The 23,122-nt window shown below is 34.3% G+C and overlaps 1 protein-coding gene across 7 annotated transcripts in view; it reads left to right on the top strand.

Annotated features, from left to right (window-relative positions):
- Window positions 1-20,125, top strand: part of plppr2b (phospholipid phosphatase related 2b) — a 147,379-nt gene extending 127,254 nt beyond the window's left edge. For 3 of the 7 annotated variants that reach the window (XM_051112666.1, XM_051112667.1, XM_051112665.1), the window contains 5 exons: window positions 6,728-6,848; window positions 8,837-9,087; window positions 10,901-11,077; window positions 12,734-12,873; window positions 17,727-20,123. In XM_051112666.1, coding sequence (XP_050968623.1) covers window positions 6,728-6,848; window positions 8,837-9,087; window positions 10,901-11,077; window positions 12,734-12,873; window positions 17,727-17,835 — 798 coding nt within the window. In that variant the 3' untranslated portion in view covers window positions 17,836-20,123. Of the gene's footprint in view, window positions 1-6,727; window positions 6,849-8,836; window positions 9,088-10,900; window positions 11,078-12,733; window positions 12,890-13,098; window positions 13,108-17,726 lie in introns of all 7 variants that reach the window. The other 4 variants (XM_051112670.1, XM_051112669.1, XM_051112671.1 and 1 more) reach the window with 3 other exon arrangements.
- The last annotated feature ends 2,997 nt before the right edge of the window (window positions 20,126-23,122 follow it).

Here is a 23,122-nt window from a genome sequence, read left to right as displayed (position 1 = left end):
AGAATGAGAGTCCAAACAGCTGATAAAAACATCACAATAATTCGCAAGTAATCCACACCAATCCAATCCATCGAAAACAGGGTATGGGTTTTATCATTGGAGGAAGCGTTATTATGAATGATGTATTTTAGCCAGTGACAGTTTAAAGTTAAAATGCCTTAATGGTTGATTTGTTTCTTTCAAACATGCAGCTTTTCACTTCACAAAGCATTAATTGAAATATTGGAGTCATGTGGATTACTTTGCTGGTGTGTTTATCAGTGGATCCATTGGTGAGCATGTGTTGTAATGCTACATTTTCTCAAATCTGTTTTGATGAAGAAGCAAAATCATCTACATCTTGGATGTTCTTAGGGTGAGTACATTTTCTGCATATTTTTAGTTTGGGTGAATTTATCCTGTGCATAAAAAAACAAATCTGGGCTAATTTGAATCTGAGAAATAAATCTGATTTCCTCTTGTGTAACTACTTTTGTCAGATTAGTTCTGAAGACAGTGTTAACATCGTAGTTGTGTCGATGCAACTGGCCCTTGGTCTTTTCAGTAAGGTCACTTATGTTTTTGGTTGTTTTTGTTTTTTAGAGCTATTCAGGTGAGATTAATTTTCTCATAAAAGGCAGTGTAAATTTGGCAAACATACTTTAAGACTTAATCAAACACGTCTGTGTTTTCCTCTCTCAACCACGGTAAAAATTACAGAGCAAATTACCTCCTGTTTTTTGGCTCAGGTATCATCTAAGAAATTTAATTTCTGTAAGCAGTATTTTTGCAATGCTTCTCCTCATTTAATTTGACCTTTATCAAATGCCGTAATTAAAGTTAATTTTGTCCTTGTGCACAAATCTTCTGGCTGCCTGCTGCACCTTCATTATGGATTTAGATCCTTTTGCCAACTTTCTGGGTAAAATAACAGTTGGTGGTTCAAGTACTGCTGGCATCCCATCTGATGTAAAAATGCCATCCCATTTTTGGTCAATAAGACTTAAGACTACACACAATTAGATAACAGTATGCAGAACAGCAGTAAACATATCAGTATATTTATATACCATATGTAAATAGATTTTTAATGTTTCTCTTACACTCAAAAAGACTGCATTTATTTGATCAAAATTACAGTAAATCAGCAGTATTTTGAAATATTATTACAATTTAAAATAGCTGTTTTCTATACCAATTTCTATACCAAGTCTTTTAGAAGTAATTTATTAATGTGGTGCAAAGCTGATTTTTCAGCAGCGAATACTCCAGTTTTCAGTGTCACATGATCCTTCAGAAATCATTTTAATATTCTGATTTGGTGCTCAAGAAGCATTTTGAAAACAGTTTTTGCTAGGGTAAGGTTTAAAGTAAAAAAACAAAACAATAAAACTTAAAAATTGAAACCTGTTATTTTAAATTGTAATAATATTTCACAATATGACTGTTTTTACTGTGTTTTTGATCAAATAAATGCAGCCTTAATAAGCATGAGAGACTTCTTTTAAAAACATTTTTAAAAATCCAAATTATTCAGAAATGTTAACTGGTAGTGTATGTTTGACTATACATGAACAGTTTCATATTATAATACTGTTGTTGACTTGATTTGATTCAGTGATTTGCAGTGCTTCTTCGTGATTACATTTGTTTTCTCAACACCTCAAGGCATTCTGAGGTGTTTGTGTGGTTTATTTTTTGACCGACAGGCTGACACCCACTATAGACTCGAGAGGTTTTTTTTGACATCACTAAGTGCCTGCATTTTTTGGTGCTCTACTTTTCTACGAGAAGCTTTTGATTTGACAGCATCCCCAGCCGCCACGAAACGTGTCTACAATGTTCACACACTGTATGATTTCCTCAGGAAAGACATCCCTACCCTTCACTTCAGCCATCATCTCTCTTTCCGCTTCTATTTCTCCCTTTTTCTTGGGTTGATTTCATTATCGATCTTTCTCTCTCTGTTTCCTTTTACTTTGAACTCCTTGTCCCCGTACCTCCCTCCGTCTGTCTTTCCTTCAAAGTCTTCAGAGTCAGCAGAGCCGTTTCATCAATTAAACATGTAAGCATTTCACTTCAACAACTTCCATCAATCCACTCTAAAGTCCATGTTTTTTGTCCTCTCCTCTGCTACAGCTACAGTTAAACCTTATGTCTTAATTTATATGACATGACAATGACAGCTCCATCTCTGTTTAGTGAGGATGGTGTGGCCTTGGGGGGTTTGCTGCTGGTGCTGAATGCTGAGCATGTTTTGCTGCTTTATCAGTTTCATTCTTATTATCTATGCCAAAACTACAGCAAAATGCTTGCTGACAATGTCACTGTTAGAATAATTGTGGCATATCAGTTCAAACAATGAATTGAACAATTAAAAGGATAGTTCACACAAATATGAAAGGAAATGTATATTATTTAGGATCGTTTGTTATATATAGTGACTTCCCAAGTAAAGATTTCATAGTATAAAACCTTAAATTATCCACAAATTTAAAGGGAATCCTGGGTATTAAGACTTGTATAGCTTAATGTAACATAAATGATGTCTCTTAATGAAATATGTTGTAGAAGGCCCATTGAAGATTTATGTTTTTTAAAAAATCCACATCGTTTTATACATATTTTAGACTGTGGGAGGTGCCATTATTACAATGACATCAAATGGTTGCACTCTGTGAGCTACTGGTGCAACCAGTTGCTATTTTTACCGCAACACAACTTGGAAAAAAATATACTGGTATGATGCCACATTGTGTGGCTTTTGGTTGTAATTTTCAGTCAGCGGGCAGGAAGAGAAACAATGCAAGTTTTCACTGCTTTCCTATAAGAAGAGGAGAAAAGAATAGGAAGACACTTGTTGACGAATGAACTTTCCTAAAGACCCAAGTCTTTGTTTTCTCCACTTTAGCCCGGATGCTTTTGAGGCTTTTAGTAGACCACAGCTACTGAATGGCAGAGACAAGAAATGCTAGATGCCATCCTGGCAGGATGTAAACATACCGACGCTTGTCATGACGCCGCAGCCACTGAAGGATTTTCTCAGCATGGATTTCACTCAATATTCAGAGCATTTAGACTCCTTGTGGGGAAAAATCGTTTGTACGCCATTTGGTTTAAGTCGCCACCTGTACGCTCTTTTAGTAGCTGTGGTCATTGTATCAGTATATTATTTTCCGAATTGTGTTGCAGTAACACAACAGGTACAGTAGCTCAGGAATTGCAACCTTTTTACATCGTCGAAATAATGGCGCCCCCTATAGTCGAAAATATGCATAAAACAATGTGTATTTTTTAAATAGCTTAAATCTTTCATGGGTTTTCTACTACTTATCTTAGTAAGAGACATGCTTTGTTATATTAAGCCATACAAGCATACAAGCCATACATTACCCAGGATTCCCTTTAAGAGATTTTTCATTTAAGTAAATTAAGCAGCATTCTTGTAACTGGCATACAGTTGAGGTCTCCCTTTCAGAATCTGCAAAATGTTACTTATTTTACCAAAATAGGAGGATCATACAAATTGCATGTTATTTTCTTATTTAGTACTGACCTGAATAAGATATTTCACATAAAAGATGTTTACATATAGTCCATGAGAAAATAACAGTTGAACTTATAAAAATTCCCGCCGTTCAAAAGTTTACATACACTTGATTCTTAATACTGTGTTGTAACCTGAATAATCCACAGTTGTGTTTTTTTTGTTTAGTGATAGTTGTTCATGAGTCCCTTGTTTGTCCTGAACAGTTAAACTGCCTGCTGTTCTTTAGAAAAATTTTCAGGTCCCACAAATTCTTTGGTTTTTCAGCATTTTTGTGTATTTGAACCCTGTATGATGACTGTATCATTTTGAGATCCATCTTTTCACACTGAGGACAACTGAGGGACTCGTATGCAACTATTACAGAAGGTCCAAACACTCACTGATGCTCCAGAAGGAAGAATGATGCATTAAGAACTGGGGGGTGAAAACTTTTGAACAGAATGAAGATGTGTACAGTTTTTCTTATTTTGCCTAAATATCATATTCTTTCATTTAGTACTGCCCTTCAGAGGCTACAGAAGATAGTTACATGTTTCCCAGAAGACAAAATAAGTCAAATTTACCCTGATCTTCAAATTCAAAAGGTTTTCACCCCCGTTGTTTCACCCTATCTTGTTTCCTTCTGGAGCATCAGTGAGCGTTTGAACCTTCTGTATTAGTTGCATATGAGTCCCTGTGAAAAGGTAGATGTCAATATCATAGTCATTGTTGGAAAGGGTTCAAAAATGCAAAAATACAAAAATGCTAGGAAACCAAAGAATCTGTGGGACCTAAAGGATTTCTGAAGAACAGCAGACAGTTTAACTGATTAGGATAAACAAGGGACTCATGAACAACTATCACTAAACAAAACAACAGCTGTGGATCATTCAGGTAACAACACAGTATTAAGAACCAAGGGGATGAAAACGTTTGAACGGGTTATTTTTATAAATTCAACTATTATTTTTTCTTGTGGACTGTATGTAAACATCTTTGTGAAATGTGAAATATCTTATTCAGGTCATTTTGCAGATTCTAAACTTTTGACCTCATCCGTACATCACCAGAAGGTTGTCATTTTCACCAGAAGGTTCAGTTATGACTTTTTGATTTCATCTTTTTTTAAATAAAACAAGATGGAAGGACTTGCTGTTTTTGAGCTCTGACCCCGTCATATTACTGTTTGGCCCTTCTGAATGTTGCTCATCTTTTTGCTTGCTCATTTTTCCTGTTTCCAACTGCCTAATATATATCCCACCCCTTGATAGGTGCTATTGTAACAATAAAATCAATGTCATTCACTTTACCTGTCAAAAGCTTTAATGTTGTGGCTGATCAGTGAATAGCTTTCAATATTGAAATGAGCATTGATTGTGTTTTATTAAAAAAGGAAATTCTTACGAGTTTGATATGAGGGTGAATAAATGATGACAGAATTATTATTTTAGGGTGAAGTATATTTTTTAATGACTGAACCACTGAATGTTTTTTACTCTGCTTTATTTTACACAGAACTAACCAAAGCAAAACAACCCTAATGTATCTGTGTGAATGTGAACTCTATTTGACTAAGAGTGCTTTGAGCTCCTTTAGTGTTTGACACTGAGGCATTCATTGAACTCCAAATGCTTTATCTATTTGTGTGTGTGTCAGTTTTCCTGAGTTTTGAAACTCTTCAGAGCAGGTGTGTTGTAATCGTGATGTGTGTTAAGGATTTAAAAGCGTCATGACTGCCAGTTTCACTGCTGCTTCAACATTGCGGCTTCAGAGCACTTCAGATATGTCAAGGGTGTTCTAGTGAAATATTCATTCTGTCTTTTTTTTCCACTCGCTTTCTCTTCCTCTGTCTGTCTATTTTCACCTTTTTTGTTATACCACAAGACAAGAGCCCTCAAAACACCACAATATGCCCCACTAAATATCATCCATGGAACATCACTAAACATTTGAAGGTTACTCAGAAATTCTGGCTTGTATGTCCCTCAATAATTTCCATTTTCCCTCACTGAGAGGGTTAGAGTGGCATTTGTGAACTCATAAAAATTAGGCATTAGTCAAAGGATGAGATCTTTTAGCACAGGCAACAATGCATAATAACAAGCAGTGCTTTTACCACACACTGACCTGGATCTTCGTGTCTGTGGAGGTTAAATAGTTAAATACACTTTCACTTAGATTAAGTAACTGTTAAAAAGGTGTCTCGGAGATATTCAGTGCCAGACTTCTGCTGTTTGAGATAGCACCAATCCTTTTCACAGGTGGAACTAACTCAGACACTGAGCTCCATAGCAAATTGTGCCTTTATAAAAGCAGTCAAAGTATTTTCTGCTTGTCCAGTGAGGTGAAAATGACTGTTTTCTATTGATATAGTTTGTTTTTCATTGTTTGCAATTGCTGAAAATGACTTGAAAATACTGCATCTATGATGAGCATGTTTTTAATTTCTCATTTTGCTATTTTTTAGGAGAACATATGCTAGAAAAGTGATACTGTCCAGATATTATAACAAAGAAAAAAGCCAAAAAAATAAATATTTTATAATTATTTCTTCAATATTTGAAAATTTTCTTCTTCAAATCGCAGTTATGTGGTGTGACAACCATGTTCAGGTGGTGCAACCAACATGCAGAAAAAAAATATTCAGGGAGTATCTTAAAAATGATAAAACTTTATTTAATTACAAAATTACAGAAAATCATAATTCATGATATTTGTATATATATAAAAAAAAAAAAACTTTTACATTAAAAATGCATATTTATAAGAATAAAAATCAAGATATACGCAAATATATTTTATTTAATAGTTACACCACATACCATTTAACCTTTCTTGATGATAGTTCTCAAAACTGAAAATTTCAATTTTTTTAAGTCAGCATGTGATGTTGCTTTCCAATCTGTGTGCACTCATGTTTTATGAAAGCAGTCCCATTAGTGCATATTGAACGTAACCTATCTCAGCTGTGCTGGTGCATTTAGCATTTATACATGTATGGGACTGAAAATGAGATTCTCTCATTCTCATGATGTTGAAAAATTCTGATGTTGAGATCATGAAATTCTGGAATTGGAGCACGAGCAGTCTTGACAATGACAAATGTTTCATTGCACAGTTTAATCAGTTTAAGAAAAATATTGTGGTTCCCCCTTAAGCGCTGTTCTCTGTAAGCTATGTGCACCTGAGAAATCTCATTCCTACGTCTGTCTGCTGCAGATTCTACTGGGGGAGCTTGCATCCTTCTTCACTAAACCTGAGGCCTCGCAGGAGAAGACAATTGTTACGGCTGACTGCTGCTATTTCAACCCGCTGCTGAGACGCATAGTCCGCTTCCTTGGTAAGCAATGCTTCAAGTTTTTTTGGAAGTCTTATTCAAACTGGTAATCTTTTAGACACGTAGCATCAAACTTTTCCTGCTACTTTACAATTTTTGGGAACAAATCTGTGTGTATGTATGAAAACACCTAATGTTCAGATATTGAAAAGGCTACATTTATATTTAATTATATATATAATTACATTTACATATAATTTATATTTAAAACAACTGAAAATTTGCTGAACGCTTACTCTCCCTCAACTATCCAAGATGTAGATGAGTGTGTTTCTTAATCAAAACAGATTTGGAGAAATCTAGATCTGGATAAGTCATTACATCACATGTTCACCAATAGATCTCCTGCAGCGAATAGGTGCCGTCAGAATGAGTCTAAACAGCTGATAAAAAACATCACAATAATTCACACCACTCCAGTCCATCATTTAATATCTTGTGAAGCAAAAAGCTGTGTTTGTAAGAAACAAATCCATCTTTAAACAACCATCACTTCTGCTCAAAATACTCAATAATAACACTTCCTCCAGTGAAAAAGTCCATCCTTTGTTGTTCTCTTACATCAAAATCCACTCACATGTTTGTTTAGAAATGTTTGGACTGTTTTCACTTGTAAACAGTGCTTGATCTGTGCATACGTCTCTCCTGATTTAATGGAGATTACTTTTTCACTAGAGAAAGCCATATTATAGGACTTGTATTAAACCCAGAAGCAAAGGTCTGAAATCTTCTTAACGATGGATTTGTTTCTTACGAACATGCAGATTTTTGGTTTACAAGATGTTAATTGATGGACTGGAGTAAGATTGTAAGGTTTTTATCGGCTCATTCTGACGGCACCCATTCACTACAAAGGATCCACTGGTGAACGAGTGATGTAATTCTACATTTCTCTAAAGTATAGACCAATTATAGGTTTGTAAACATTCGGGATGCGCACGCATCATGGTTGCAGAAAACCCCGGAGAGATAGCCTTTATGGCTAGAGAATTACACGGATACGGTACAAAATAGTTAAATTTGAAAGGATTATAGATTATATGGATTTGATGTAATTTTCAAAATGTTCTCTGCATACTACAAGAGCTTGTCACCCAGCACTGTTATTCAACAAAATTGGCATTAGATAGTGGATTCGAAACAGGGATGACGTTTTATGTGGTCGGAGCCTGTCTGGTGGCATTAATTGATGCTTTTCATGTGGCAGTCTATGGAGCCATGGAATAAAAAGAATTTAAAAAAAGGTAAATTTGATTTTATATTTCAAATTCTGACTTTATTCTTGCAATTCCAAGATTATATTTCACAATAACTAATAAGGAAAAACAACTCGTCATTTTTTCTCTTCCCCTCGGCTCAGAATTTGTAGAGTTTATATCCCACTGCTTTTTTCCCCCTCAGAATTGACAAAGTTACATTGAGTTATAAAGTCTGAATTAGGAGATATAAACTTGCATTTGTGAGAAAAAAGTCAGAATTGTGAGATAAAATAAATGTTACGTAAAAATTTTAATAGTAATAGGTTTATATAATATTTCATGCTGCAACTGTAGGGCTAATACAAACAGTATATGTGAATGTTATGTAGACCTATTGTTTAAATCAAATTTATGCTTTAAAAATAGAGTAGTCATAGCAGTTTTCATCATAGTATGTGTTTTTACTTCATAGTATGTACTTTTAGCTTCAAATGGCGTCTTTGACGACAGTATTCTATAAAAATTATTTGCATTCCAATTTTGACATCAAAAGGCACAAAAATTGTTTTTTCTCTTCCATGGTTTTTACCCGTTTACCTCCACTTGTTACCACTGTTTTTTTGCAACCACTATGCGTGCACAGCTGCAGGTTGCGTAACTGTGACATCTACTCCAAACTGGTCTATATATCAAACTATTTTATATGTCCAAAAGTATGTGAAAATCCTCTTATAATTATCAAGTGGTTGATCACACGATTTCACATTTTCCCCCTCTTCGTCTTGTTCTCAGGTGTGTATTCCTTCGGCCTCTTTACCACCACCATCTTTGCCAATGCAGGGCAGGTAGTGACAGGAAACCAGACACCTCATTTCTTGTCTACATGCCGTCCAAACTACACAGCACTGGGCTGCCATTCACCACTGCAGTACATCACAGAGCGGCGAGCATGCACAGGGAACCCTTACCTCATCGCCTCTGCCCGCAAATCTTTTCCCTCCAAGGACGCAGCGCTGAGTATGTACTCAGCTGTCTATACGGTGGTGAGTACATCCAGGACAAGAAATCAAACATGATGCTGCATGCATAGAAATCACTGTCATTTACCTGATCAGACATGTTTATGTTTTTGGAAGAAAAGTATCACTCTATTCACCAATGTGTCACAAAACCAGTCTTAGGTAGCACGGGTATATTTGTAGCAATAGCCAAAAATACATTGTATGGGTCAAAATGATCAATTTTTCTTTGATGCTTAAAAATCACATCATATGATTATATATTTTGTACATTTCTTACCGTAAATATATCAAAACTTTATTTTTAATTAGCAATATGCATTGCTAAGATCTTCATTTGGACAACTTTAAAGGCGATTTTTTGTACCCTCAGATTCCAGATTTTAAAATAGTTTTATCTTGGTCAAGTATTGTCCTATCCTAACAAACCATATATGCATGAATCCTTATGATTGGTTTTGTGATCCAGGGTCACATTTAATTAATCTTTTTTTTTCCCAATGTTTTTACAATATTTACTATATTACATTTTTATTCTACTTATTAGTGTTTAAAATATTTTATATTTTTAGATGTTTTTTAAAATTATTTTTTGCTGTGATGGCAAAACACAAATTGCATTATAATTTCTTTAGATTTTATGTTTTCAAAAGAAATTCAAAATTCTATTCACCAGTGTAGCATTTAATGAATAAAAACACAATACAAACGTATATATAGTAAATACAGTACTTAAATATAGTAATTATTAATGTATAAAACAACATTACAGTATCATTTCTTTAGACAAGAAAAACATAAAAAAACATAATTCTATTCACTCTATTCAACAACGTAGCATTTAATTAAGCGAAATACAATAAAAATGTAATATAGTAATTAATATGATGTAATTTCATAAGACATTTTATGTTTTTGAAAGAAATTCATAATTCAATTCCAATTTAGTATTTAATGAATCAATATATAATAAAAAAATCTATTTTTAGATATTTATTTTATGTATTATTATTATTTTATTTTTTTTTATTTATTTATTTTTTTTAGCTGTGATTGGCAAAGTACAATCTGCAATGCAATGGCAAAGCCATTACTCTAGTGCACTGAGAAGTTTGTGTTATATAACCCTCAAGTAATTATTATTAAATGCTGATTTAGTACGTAACATCTATTATTAGCACACTTGAAAATGATTGTGCTGTTTAATGAAGTATGGAGAGAGCAGTGCAGTGTCTTTTGCACTTGCTGAAGTATAGAGTACACTTGTACAGTAGCATGTTTAGGCACCACACAAACCACAAATTGCGTGGGGCCCCACAGTCCTGGGGTCCCAAAACTCTAAACATGCACCCTACACTTGTATATCTTGTCTTTGTAAACTTTTATGTTTCAAGTTAAATTTCGATTTTGAAAATGGCCAAAAACTAAAAATCTTTTAGTTCCATTAGTGCTGTTCTTTTGAGGGTTGAAGTCTATTTCATAAACTACTGGATCTAACCATCACAGAGAGAAGTGGATGCCCTGACAACAAGATGAGGAGAATTGTCTCTAGTTTGAGAAATGGCTAAAAGCTCTATTGAGCAGCACACATTAAGCTCCGGCTTCATCTGCAACAGTGAAGTGAAGAGATGCTGCTGGCCTTCTGGCAGCGTTTTGAAGTAACAACACTTGGCAAAGAAAAATAAGCTGTAGTTTAGTTGTAGTGAGAATGCTCTCTGTAAAAAGCACCCTATAACATATACAGTATATATTGCATTATGTTACTGTGTACAGATGAGTGAATAGTCATAATAGATGTGAATTAATGTGTACAATATGTGTTTTGTGTTTTCTGCAGATGTATGTAACTCTGATATGGAGGACTAAAGGCACAAGGCTGACCAAACCAACTCTCTGTCTGACGCTCCTCTCATTGGCTGTTTTGGTGGGCATTGTGCGTGTAGCTGAGTATCGCAACCACTGGTCTGATGTTCTAGCTGGATATCTCACCGGAGGAGCCATCGCTGCTTTTCTGGTGAGAATCGGCCAAATGTCATAGCCAGGCAGTTCAATGCATGCCCATTCGAGAATATACACTACCATTCAAAAGTTTGAAGAAATTAACAATTTTATTCAGCAAGGAAGCATTAAATTGATCAAAAGTGACACAAACGATTTCTGTTAATAAAGCTGAAGTCAAAAGTTTACATACACCTTGCAGAATCTGCAAAATGTTAATTATTTTACCAAAATAAGAGAAATCATATAAAATGCATGTTGTTTTTATTAAGTACTGACCTGAATAAGATATTTCACATAAAAGAAGTTTACATATAGTTCACAAGAGAAAATAATTGTTGAATTTATAAAAAATGACCCTGTTCAGAAGTTTACATAAAGTTTTCAGCATTTTTGTATATTTGAACTCTTTCCAACAATGACTATATGATTTTGAGATCCATCTTTTCACACTGAGGACAACTGAGGGACTCATATTCGACTATTACAGAAGGTTCAAATGCTCACTGATGCTCCAGAAGGAAACACAATGCATCAAGGGCCGGGGGGTGAAAACTTTTGAACAGAATGAAGATGTGTAATTTTTTCTTATTTTGCCTGAATATCATATTTTTTCATTTGGGACTGCCCTTCAGAAGCTACAGAAGATACTTACATGTTTCTTAGAAGACAAAAGTTCAATTTACCCTGATCTTCAAATTCTAAAAGTTTTCACCCCCGAATGCATCTTGTTTCCTTCTGGAGCATCAGTGAGCGTTTGAAACTTCTGTAATAATTGCATGTGAGTCCCTCAGTTGTCCTCATTGTGAAAATATGGATCTCAAAATCATACAGTCACTGTTAAAAAGGGCTCAAACACATAAAAATGCTGAAAACTTTATGAATGACTGAATGACTATCACTAAACAAACAAACAAACAAACAAAAACACAGCTGTAGATCATTCAGGTAACAACACAGTATTAAGAATCAAGCGTATGTAAACTTTTGAATGGGGTCATTTTTATAAATTCAACTATTATTTTCTCTTGTGGACTATATGTAAACGCCTTTTATGTGAAATATCTTATTCAGGTCAAAACTAAATGAAAAATAACATGCATTTTGTATGATGCCTCTTATTTTGCAGAGTCTGCAATGTGTATGTAAATGTTTTACTTTAACTGTAAGTGCTATTAAGAAATGTTTATTGAGCAGAAAATCAGCATATGATTTCTAAAGGATCATGGGACGCTGAGGACTGAAGTAATGATGCTGAAAATTCAGCTTTGCATCACAGGAATAGATTACATTTTTAAAATATTTGAAAATAGCAAACAGGTAGCAGCTGTACGACACACAACCTTACACACTATTTAGGATGGATAGAGTATAAATTGGGACACAGCCAAAACATCACGCCATGTCAGAGGGTGAAACAGGTCATTACTTTGAGCACATACCTGTTTAACAGCTAATACTAGTACTCGGATGTTTAGTGAGTCTGTAGCTAATCCACTGGCTTTGGACTCCGTCCTTCATCCTCTTAAATCAAGTCCAATCACAGCCATGCCAAGGCTGAACATGCTCTGGGCATGAAGCCTTAATCCACAAGAGGCAGATCCTGCATTGTCATACTGTAAATGCACGTTTTTGCAGTCATTATTAACCCTTGCTCTTGGTTCACCTCCAGGTCACATGTGTGATCAACAACTTCCAGCAGACCCAGCCTCAGCTGCCACCCTTACCGCCCCCTGTGCATCCTCCGCGCCCGGAGCCCTCGCTCAACATGCCCATGGTGGCCATGCCCTGCGTAGAGAGTCCACTCGAAAAGTTAAGTGGCCCTCAGGTAAGGGGTGACGGGTGGGTGCATTGTTGGACACCAGGAAGGCGTGGGAAATCTAAACAAGAGCTAACAGCTAACTGTACTGTATAATAATGTACCTATTCTTCAGCTGAATGAGGTCTGCTGCCCACATACTTGTGCTTTTTAAATAGCCGTGAATAATGGGATCATATATCTAGGATGTGGTAATACTGATTTTATTGGCTCTAAAGAGAAGTTTAGTGCATTGATGCATTTTTTTCTCATTAGCTTGGTAGCAAAAACTAGTTAGCTGGCTACCTAGACATCATTTTAAGGCATCATAGGTGTGCTTCAGATGTGAAGGCTGTCCTTGTATTAACCAAATTCTAAGCAAGCATTGCAATCAGGGTCTGAAATTAACTTTTGCATCTGAAATTGATTTCCAGTCATTTTTTTACTTTGTAAAAAGTAAAAGTCTTCAATATTATAGACCAGGGGTTTTCAATCTGTGGGGCCAGCATTCGTTAAAGAGGCATTAAAGAGTGTTGATTTTTGCAAAATCCACTAGGGGGCGATTTGACTAGTCTCCCAGCTAGTCAAGCGAAATCTTTATTGGCTGTGGTTACTGCAGATTTGGCGGATTGAGTTCAAGCAAAAGCAAAAAATAAAGAATACCAGTGATGGTAAAATGGTTAAACTGACTGTAAAACAGACTCAGCTGTCACTAAATTTTGGTAAGATGTTTATATTTTTAATGTTTCAGTATAACTAACACACTATCTACACCAGATGCAAGTGGTACAACATGACACAATGAAAGACGGTAAAAATCCCATTGTAATCAAGTGACACTGGATTGTAAAGTGAAATTAGATGAATGTAGGGGGTGCAAAATCCTAAATGGTTAAAAACCCCTGTTATCGATAAAAAATGTTTATCAACATCAACAAAAGCCATATTTGTACTGTGGATGTGGAACAGAAGCTGCATCTGACTTGGCGTTTATGTTTATTTATTAATTGTTTGATGGGATAGTTCACCCAAAAAATTTTAATTACCTCATGATTTACTCACCCTCAAGCCATCCTAGGTATATATGACTTTCTTCTTTCGGACGAATACAATATATAAGAGTTATATTAGAAAATGTCCTGGCTCTTTCAAGCTTTATAATAGCAGTGAACATAATAGATCTGAACATTTCTTATTTTTGTCACGCATGCAGACCTGTGGACCACTTATGTGCACCCCTGTTAATATTCAATAGTCCAATAGAAGTCCAATAATGTGCGTCCATCAATCATAAAAATAGTTCTGCCACATCCTACATCATATGCTGGAACACCACTCTCTCGTGTACATGTGCAAGCTTTATGTTCTAAATATGGATTTTTTTCTTACAAAAATGCATTGATTTGCTTTTTTATAATGGATGGATGCACTTTACTGAACTTCAAAATATCAACACCTATTCAACGCTATTATAAAGCTAGGAAGAGCCATGACTTTTTTAATATAACTGATTGTATTTGTCTGAAAGAAGAAAGTCATATACACCTAGAATGGCTTGAGGGTGAGTAAATCATGGGGTAATTTTAATTTTTTTTTTTGTGAATTATCCCTTTAATGCTGCTCAAGGAGGCATATATGCATTTACACAAGCATAGTTTAAATACTTACAAAAATATGCAAATGATAAAATTAAAAACAGCAACTGTTATAGAGAGCAGCTGCAGTATTATGACAAAAAAAAAACATTTTGGTGTTGGGGAAATGGCACATCATTTTGGCTACACAGACTATAAGCAAGCTAAGAACAGTTTAGGAATTAGTTTACTGCTTTATACACATTTGAAAATCAAGACTTTGCACTGTTTTTGGTACAATGAAAACACAATGGTTTTCAAAATGGGAATAAATTATGTATAATTATTATGTATAAAATATGTATAATTAAAAATATTAAAGCAAGTGAACATGTTCGCCATCACTAAAGCGGTCCATGACTTCAATCTAGTGTGAGTTATGCACTCTCTCATAATAATCAGTAAAGCTGTCAACACTTTAAAATAAATCTCATGTATCTGCACTTTGTAGTTTATGATGAGAAAAAATCATGAGCTCAAAAGAAATGTGTGGAATTGGTTAAAATGCTCAGCGCTGCAAAAAAGTGATCTGATGCAACTTCAGCAGATTTAAATGTAATGCTGCAACTGACAATTTTCATTAAATGTTCACATTTCACTTTAATTGGAACAGCAGTAAGATTAAAGGATTAGCTCACTTCCAGAACAAAAATTTATAATTTACTCACCCCCTTGTCATCCAAGATGTTCATGTCTTTCTTTCTTCAGTCGTAAAGAAATTATTTGTTTTGAGGCAAACATTTCAGGATTTTTCTCCATATATTGGACTTTAATGGTGCCCGCAAGTTTAAATGCAGCTTCAAAGGGCTCTAAATGATCCCGACCAGGGAAAAATGGTCTTATTTGACGAAACGATCGGTTACATTTTAAAAATGAAATTGACAATTTATATACTTTTTAACCTCAAATGCTCATCTTGTCTAGCGCTGCATGAACTCTGTGCATTCTGTGTCAATACAATTAGGGTATGTCGAAAAATTCCATCTCATTTTCTCCTCCAACTTCAAAATCGTCCTACATCGCTGCAGAAGTACCGACCCAGTGTTTACAAAGTGCATGCACAAGGAGGGTCAAGCACCCTTTCCAAAAAAAGGTAAAACAGCAGTTTAAGCCAGGTTTTGAAGGGTTTGAAACAGCAATTTTGAAGTTGAAGGAGAAAATACAGTGCCCTCCACTAATATTGGCACCCTTGGTAAATATGAGCAAAGGTGGCTGTAAGAATAAATCTGCATTGTTTATCCTTTTAATCTTTCATTCAAAAAATTCACAATATTCTAACCTATCATTTAAGTAAAACCATGGAAAGCAGGGGGAAAATCTCTTTATGAAATAAATGTTTTTCTGTAGTTCATGTTGACCACAATTATTGGCACCCAATTATTGCAATGTCCTTTATTCAAGATAACAGCTCTGTGTTTTCTTCTTTAATGCCTGAAGAGTTTGGAGAACACCTGACAAGAGATCAGAGACCATTCCTTCATACAAAAACTCTTCAGATCCTTTAGTTTCCCAGCTCCATGCTGGTGCTTTTTCTCTTTAGCTCACCTCACACATTTCCTATAGGGTTCAGTTCAGGCAACTGGGATGGCCATGGCAGAAGCTTCATTTTATGCTCAGTGACAGAACTTCTAACAGATGCAGTCAGGTTTAGATTTTTTATCTGTTGGTATTTGCTAGAATCCATGATGCCATGTATCTGAACAAGATGTCCAGGACCTCTGGCAGGAAAATAAGCCCACAACATTAAAGATCCAGCAGTATATTTAACTGTGGGCATGGGGTACTTTTTGTACCAAACCTATCTTGAGTGTTTGCTGCCAGAAAGCTAATTTTTTGTTTCATCTGACCACAGAAGCCATTCCCATTTGAAATTCAAGTTGTGTCTGACAACTGAATATGCTAGAGTTTGTTTTTGGATGAGCAAGGAGGATTTTTCTTAAAACCCTCCTGAACAACATGTGGTGACGTAGGGGCTGTTTGAATTTTGTTTTTAGTCTTTTGGCCCCAAGACTCAACTAATCTCTGCAATTCTCCTACTGTGATCCTTGGAGAATCTTTGGACACTTAAACTCTCCTCTTCACCATGCATTAGGACGATATAGACACACGTCCTTTTCCAGGCAGATTTGTCTTTAGTTTAATTTGAATTCTTAATTATTGTCCTAATGATGGAAATTGGGATTTTCAATGCTTTAGCTCTTTTCTTACAGCCATTTTCTATTTTGTGAAGCTCAACAATCTTGTTCTGCACATCAGAACTATATTATTTGGTTTTATTCTTTGTGATGGATGATTAAGGAAATTTGGCTTTTGTGCTCCTCATATTTATAATCCTGTGAAACAGGAAGTTATTGCTGGACAATATCATCCTAGTGTGCTAAATAAATGCAAATATAAATGGGAATGTACTTCAGAGATATTTTACTCATTATAATTTCTAAGGGTGCCAATAATTGTGCCCAACATGCATATGAGAAAAACATTTATTTCATAACGTAAGTTTCCCCCCACTTTTAATTGTTTCACTTCAATGAAAGGTTAGCATTTTGTGAATTTTTTTAATGTAAGATCATAAAGATAAACAAAGCAGATTTATTTTCATAGCCGTCTTTGCTCATATTTACCAAGGGTGCCAATATTAGTGGAGGGCACTGTAAGATGGGAGTTTTTTAACATACCCTAACTGTATTGAACTGGAATACACAGAGTTCACGCAGAGCTAAATAAGACGAGCATTTGAGGTTAAAAAGTATATAAATTGTAATCTTTTTTAGAAAATAACTGATCATTTTGCTAGATAAGACCCATCATTTTTAGCCCTTTGAAGCTGCATTTAAACTGCATTTTGGAAGTTCAGACTCGAGGCACTATATAAGTCCACTATATGGAGAGAAATCATGAAATGTTTTTCTCAAAAAACAATTTCTTTATGACTGAAGAAAGAAAGACATGAACATCTTGGATGACAAAAGGGCGAGTACATTATCTGGAAATTTTTGTTCTGGAAGTAAACTACTCCTTTAATCACAACAGCAGTAACAGATTGAGTTTAGGGTACAGGGACATTTTTTTTTACCCAATGATCTAAAATTTGGGAAGCTTTTTTGTTCATTTTTGTTGCATTTTTGCCCCAGCCTACATTAATTTCTGACCCTGATTGCATGCAGTGAAATGTCACCTTGGCCCTGTTCTCTCGCTTCTGCACTCTTTCAGAAATGCTTTGTTTTCTGCAGGTTCCAGGGGTTTTGTACACAGGCATCACATGACCATCAGCCATACCTGGCCCCCGCCCCTCCCGATGTCCTCATCCACTCACGTCGCTCCATCTCCAGCGCAGTCTAGACATGCCTTCAGAATATTCTACCTGCGCTCGCCCTAGACCCTCTCTCACAAGATCATACTCCACTCAGGTCTAGAGGCTCCCCGTACTCACCTCTACTGCCCCCTACTGGCTGACAGAGACAATGACAGCAATAGCCACTCATTTCAATCGGGATTATTTTGTAATTACAGCGTTTCATGTTTGTCTGAACCCTCATAGTATCTGTCTCATCTTTTGGATGGGAATTTTGTATTACTTTTATTAAACGAAAATGACTGATAATAATCTTCCATCTCTGTAAATTTGCAGTGTATTTCCATTATTAATGCCAGACATTGACATTCTGTGTACATTCTAAAAAGATTTTCTCATCTAACAGCCATACAGAAACTGAATATCAACTGTGAAATTTAAGATTTAAATTAACATCTGACATTTAAGAGTGAGAGGAAGAAAATCAGCTCTATTTTTGGAAATATAGATTGGTAGGATGTAGCAAACTACTAGTAAGCGTATTTGAAAGATATTAAATAGATTATTAGCACTATTTTTATGGCTAAGTATTTAATTTAAGTATCCATGGAGCAAAATACTGCATTGTTCAGAAATAGGCTTATAGAGAATTAAAAATATAGCTGTACAGAGACCATTTTCAAGCTATAATATATTTAAGAAAATTTCAGCACCAGTTAGGTGGGATGTAAAGGAGAAAAATATGTACAGGATGTAGCAAATGTTTTATATCTTACATTGTATAAAATGTTAATGTTTTCCCTTTAAATCCTTCCTTTCCTGTTTAAATTATTGGCAATTTCGTGATATAATCCAGAACCAAAAATACAGAGACTAGGAATTACCTCAGGTTTTATCCTAAGGTTAATAGGAGACATCTGCCAGCTGTCTGTGTCTCGCCACAAGATTATATAATTTTTGTAAATAACTCTCTTTTTCAGATTTTTTGGCATTTTACATACAAATTACTGTGTTATCATTAAACAACTTCAGTCTGTAGAATTTACCAACCGTGTTCAAGAGACATGAAGCACTCATTTGTGATTTTTTTGAGAGAGATTGTGAAACTGAACAGATGGAAATATTCTGTAAAGCTTGTTGTCTGACATTTTGTCTATTGATGTTATAGGCTATTTTGTAAGCCAGCATTTTTCTACATAGTACATCCACTGAAGGAAGTGAGATAAAGCCTCTGTATGTTACATGGTGCTTGAATGTGACTGTTCAGGTATAGCCCTCCTTACATTTTTTTTACAAAAAAAAAAACAAAAACAGAAAGAAAGAAAATGAAAAGTTTAATATGAGAGTAGATGATTCTTGCAGATCAGCTGATTGTTAATTAAACATTTAATTGAAAGAAAATGGCTTGTTTTTTTTTTTAAATTGCAGATCTCCCCCTGGTGGTGCGTGAGAGAAACTTACAGTTACTGATGCAGCTGGTCCTGTTATGTAATTGTGCATTATGATTTTACAGATTCAAAACCTTATTAAAAACAGTATACACTACTCCATACACCATCTGTTAAAAAGCATGTAATCTTAAAACTACCAGTCAAAAGTTTTTGGACAGTAAGATTTTTTATGTTTTTAGAGAAGTCTCTTCTGCTCACAAAGCCTGTATTCATTTGATTCAAAATACAGCAAAAGTAATATTGTGAAATATTTTTACTATTTAAAATAACTGCTTTCTATTTTAGTATATTTGAAAATATAATTCATTTCTGTATATCAAAGCTAGATTTTTAGCATCATTACTCCAGTCTTCAGTGTCACATGATCCTTTTGAAATCATTCTAATATGCTGATTTGCTGCTCAAAAAACATTATTATTATTATTATTATTATTATTATTATTATTATTAGCAATATTTAAAACAGTTGAGTATATTTTTATACTTTGTTCAGGATTCTTTGATGAATAGAAAGATCCAAATCTGAAATAAAAAGCTTTTTGTAACGTTATACACTATACCATTCATAATTTTTCAATTCATTCATCCATAATTTTTTTTTTAATTATAGAAATTAATACTTTTATTTAGCAAGGATGCTTTAAATTGATAACCAAGACATTTATAATGTTACAAAAGATTTCTATTTCAGATAAATGCTGTTCTTTTGAATTTTCTATTCATCAAAGAAACCTGAAAAAATTATGCTCAGCTGTTTTCAACATAATAATAATAATAAATGTTTTTGATCAGCAAATCAGAATATTAGAATGATTTCTGAAGGATCATGTGACTGGAGTAATGATGCTAAAAATGTAGCATTGAAATCACAGGAATAAATTACATTTTAAAATATATTCAAATAGAAAACAGTTATTTAAAATAGTAAAAATATTTCAAAATTGTGCTGTTTTTGCTGTACTTTAGATCAAATAAATGCAAGCTTGGTGAGCATTTCTTTAAAAAATATTTAAAAACTTACTGTTCAAAAACTTTTGACTGGTAGTGTATGTTCACCAAGGCTGCATTTATTTAATCAAAAATAAAGGAAAAAAGTACAACTGTGAAATATTATTACAGTTTAAAAAACTGTTTTCCGTCTGAACATATTTTGAAATGTAATTTATTCCTGTCATGGTAAAGCTGAATTTTCAGCATCATTACTCCAGTCTTCAGTGTCACACAATCCTTAGGAAATCATTATAATATGCTGATTTGAGATCAAGAAACGTGCTTCTTATTGTCAATGTTGAAATAGTTGCTTCCACTGCTTAATATTTGTGTGGAAACGGATACGTTGTAAGGATTATTTGTTAAATAGAAAGATTAAAGGAAACTTTATAAATGTTTTGATCACTTTAATGCATCCCTGCTGAATAGAAGTACTTTCTTTTTTTAAAATTATCAGAAAAAGCTTTTTAAAAGTGTTTTAGATGCAGTATAGCAGACATTGCAAAACACTACTGTGATGAGTTACGTCATCTCAGTTGTCTCTTTCCCCCTCTGGGCCTATAAACGACAGGAAACTGCATCAGGCTGAAAAGTAGCTGAGACAATAGCATAGTTTAGCGACCAGCCACCTTTTTCACTTCATTATCATATCCAATAACGCAGCCTACGTATGTCTGGTATTCATACTATGGATAAGATTACAGATACCACAGTGTACGTGAAGCAGAACTCAACTGAACAATGTGCAAACATGAGCAGGGTTTAGAAATCTCATTTGCTGTCTGCTTATCTGGTGTGTGGTCATGTAGCGACAAGCCTTTTCTTGAAAATTATCTCTTCATCTTTCATGCCTCTGAGTATTTAAAATGAAGATGTGGAAGAAGGAAAGTAAAAAAAAATGGGGTGGGCCAGTGGGGCTATGGGTAATGCAAAACCACCGCTGCTTAAACTACAGCCCTTCCTTTCGCTATGTGCTTGCTTCATACCATATAAGGAAGAATCAACCCACCTGGGGCCAGGTATACTCATACTTATACTTGTCAGGGTGCTTAAGGACTCCAAAACAAGTTGTCTTGCTGTGTGCCTCCATTTTGTTAATTTCCATAAAATAAAATGATATGCCACAAGTCAATTTCACACCTGGATGAATCTGTCTGACCTTTGTGACCTTTCTTGAACTTTGACTTTTTGATTTTTCTATAAAGGAGGCCTGTTTACTTTGTTGACAAGAATCAATTCACATATCTGACAACGCTGATTGACACAGAGAAAAATGCAATATCTATAAACGCCCATACAGATCATGTGTCAGTAGTTTAAAGACCACCTTACGACAGTGTTTATTGTTTTATGATATCCTATAGGTGACTTATAGCAATATAGGTTCACTTTAGTCTCCTGCTATCTTTCTCAATCCTTACCTCCACCGTACGACTCTTTAAATATACTGAGGGAAATCACTGCAGGAATGCAAGTACAGACAAAGGTCTGCATACCTTCACTAACAGCCTCCACAAGCAGCCTTCCTCCACTTCAGCTTCCTCCAGCATTTATGAAGCATTTAGGCTAATATTCTGTAACCCTCCTCTGAACTACAAGGGATACTGTGATTTTTTTTTGTGTAATTATATAAGTAATTTAAGTAATAAAACACGTCGAATCAAATTAATGATGTTTTTATTGTAATCCTAACACAGTGCTAAGTGGAAATTTGTAGAAATTCAGAGGTTTCCGATGTAAAATTGATGAAAAAAAGCATTCAAAATACTAACTCTTTGTTTATTTCCGGAGTTATCTATAATGAATCCCATATTTTCAATATTATTCTACCTTTTCTTGTAATGCACTGCACAGATTTTAACCGACTTTAACTGAAAACTGAGTGTTTACTATTGTCCTTTTGCATTATCGACACACTATTTTCCTGTTTAATACTGTAAAGCTGCTTTGACACAATCTGTACAGTAAAAATAGCTGTATAAATAAAGGTGGCTTGATTATAATTATATTTTAATGTTTCATGTGTTTGTAATAACTACAATCTGCTTAATATGTTTGTTTTTTGTTTTTCAAAATTTGCCTTATTTTAGTATAAAACAAAAATTAAATTAAATTAAATTAAATTAATTTAAGTAATAAAACATGTCGAGTCAAATTAATGATGTTTTTATTGTAACCCTAGCACAGTGCTAAGTGGAAATTTGTAGAAATTCAGAGGTTTGCGATGTAAAATTGATGACAAAAGCATTTAAAATACTAAAACTTTGTTTATTTCCAGAGTTATCTATAATGAATCCCATTTTTTCAATATTTATTCTACCTTTTCTTGTAATGCACTGGACAGATTTTATTTGAAATGAACTGAGCTTGGACGATTACATCACTGAATCGATAATAAACTGACTTTAACTGAAAACTGAGTGTTTACTATTGTCCTTTTGCACTATCCACACACTATTTTCCTGTTTAATACTGTAAAGCTGCTTTGACAAAATCTGTATAGTAAAAATAGCTTTATAAATAAAGGTGGCTTGATTATAATTATATTTTAATGTTTCATGTGTTTGTAATAACTACAATCTGCTTAATATGTTTGTATTTTTTTTTTCAAAATTTGCCTTATTTTAGTATAAAACAAAAATTAATTAAATTAAATTAATTTAATTTAAGTAATAAAACATGTCGAGTCAAATTAATGATGTTTTTATTGTAGTCCTAACACAGTGCTAAGTGGAAATTTGTAGAAATTCAGAGGTTTGCGATGTAAAATTGATGAAAAAAGCATTCAAAATATTAAAACTTTGTTTATTTACAGAGTTATCTATAATGAATCCCATATTTTCAATATTTATTCTACCTTTTCTTGTAATGCACTGCACAGATTTTAACCGAC

This window comes from Labeo rohita, chromosome 6 (genome assembly GCF_022985175.1).
Source record: "Labeo rohita strain BAU-BD-2019 chromosome 6, IGBB_LRoh.1.0, whole genome shotgun sequence".
Classification (NCBI taxonomy): Eukaryota; Metazoa; Chordata; class Actinopteri; order Cypriniformes; family Cyprinidae; genus Labeo; species Labeo rohita.
Note: the sequence above shows the minus strand (reverse complement) of the source record. Positions and strands in the feature narration are given on the sequence as shown.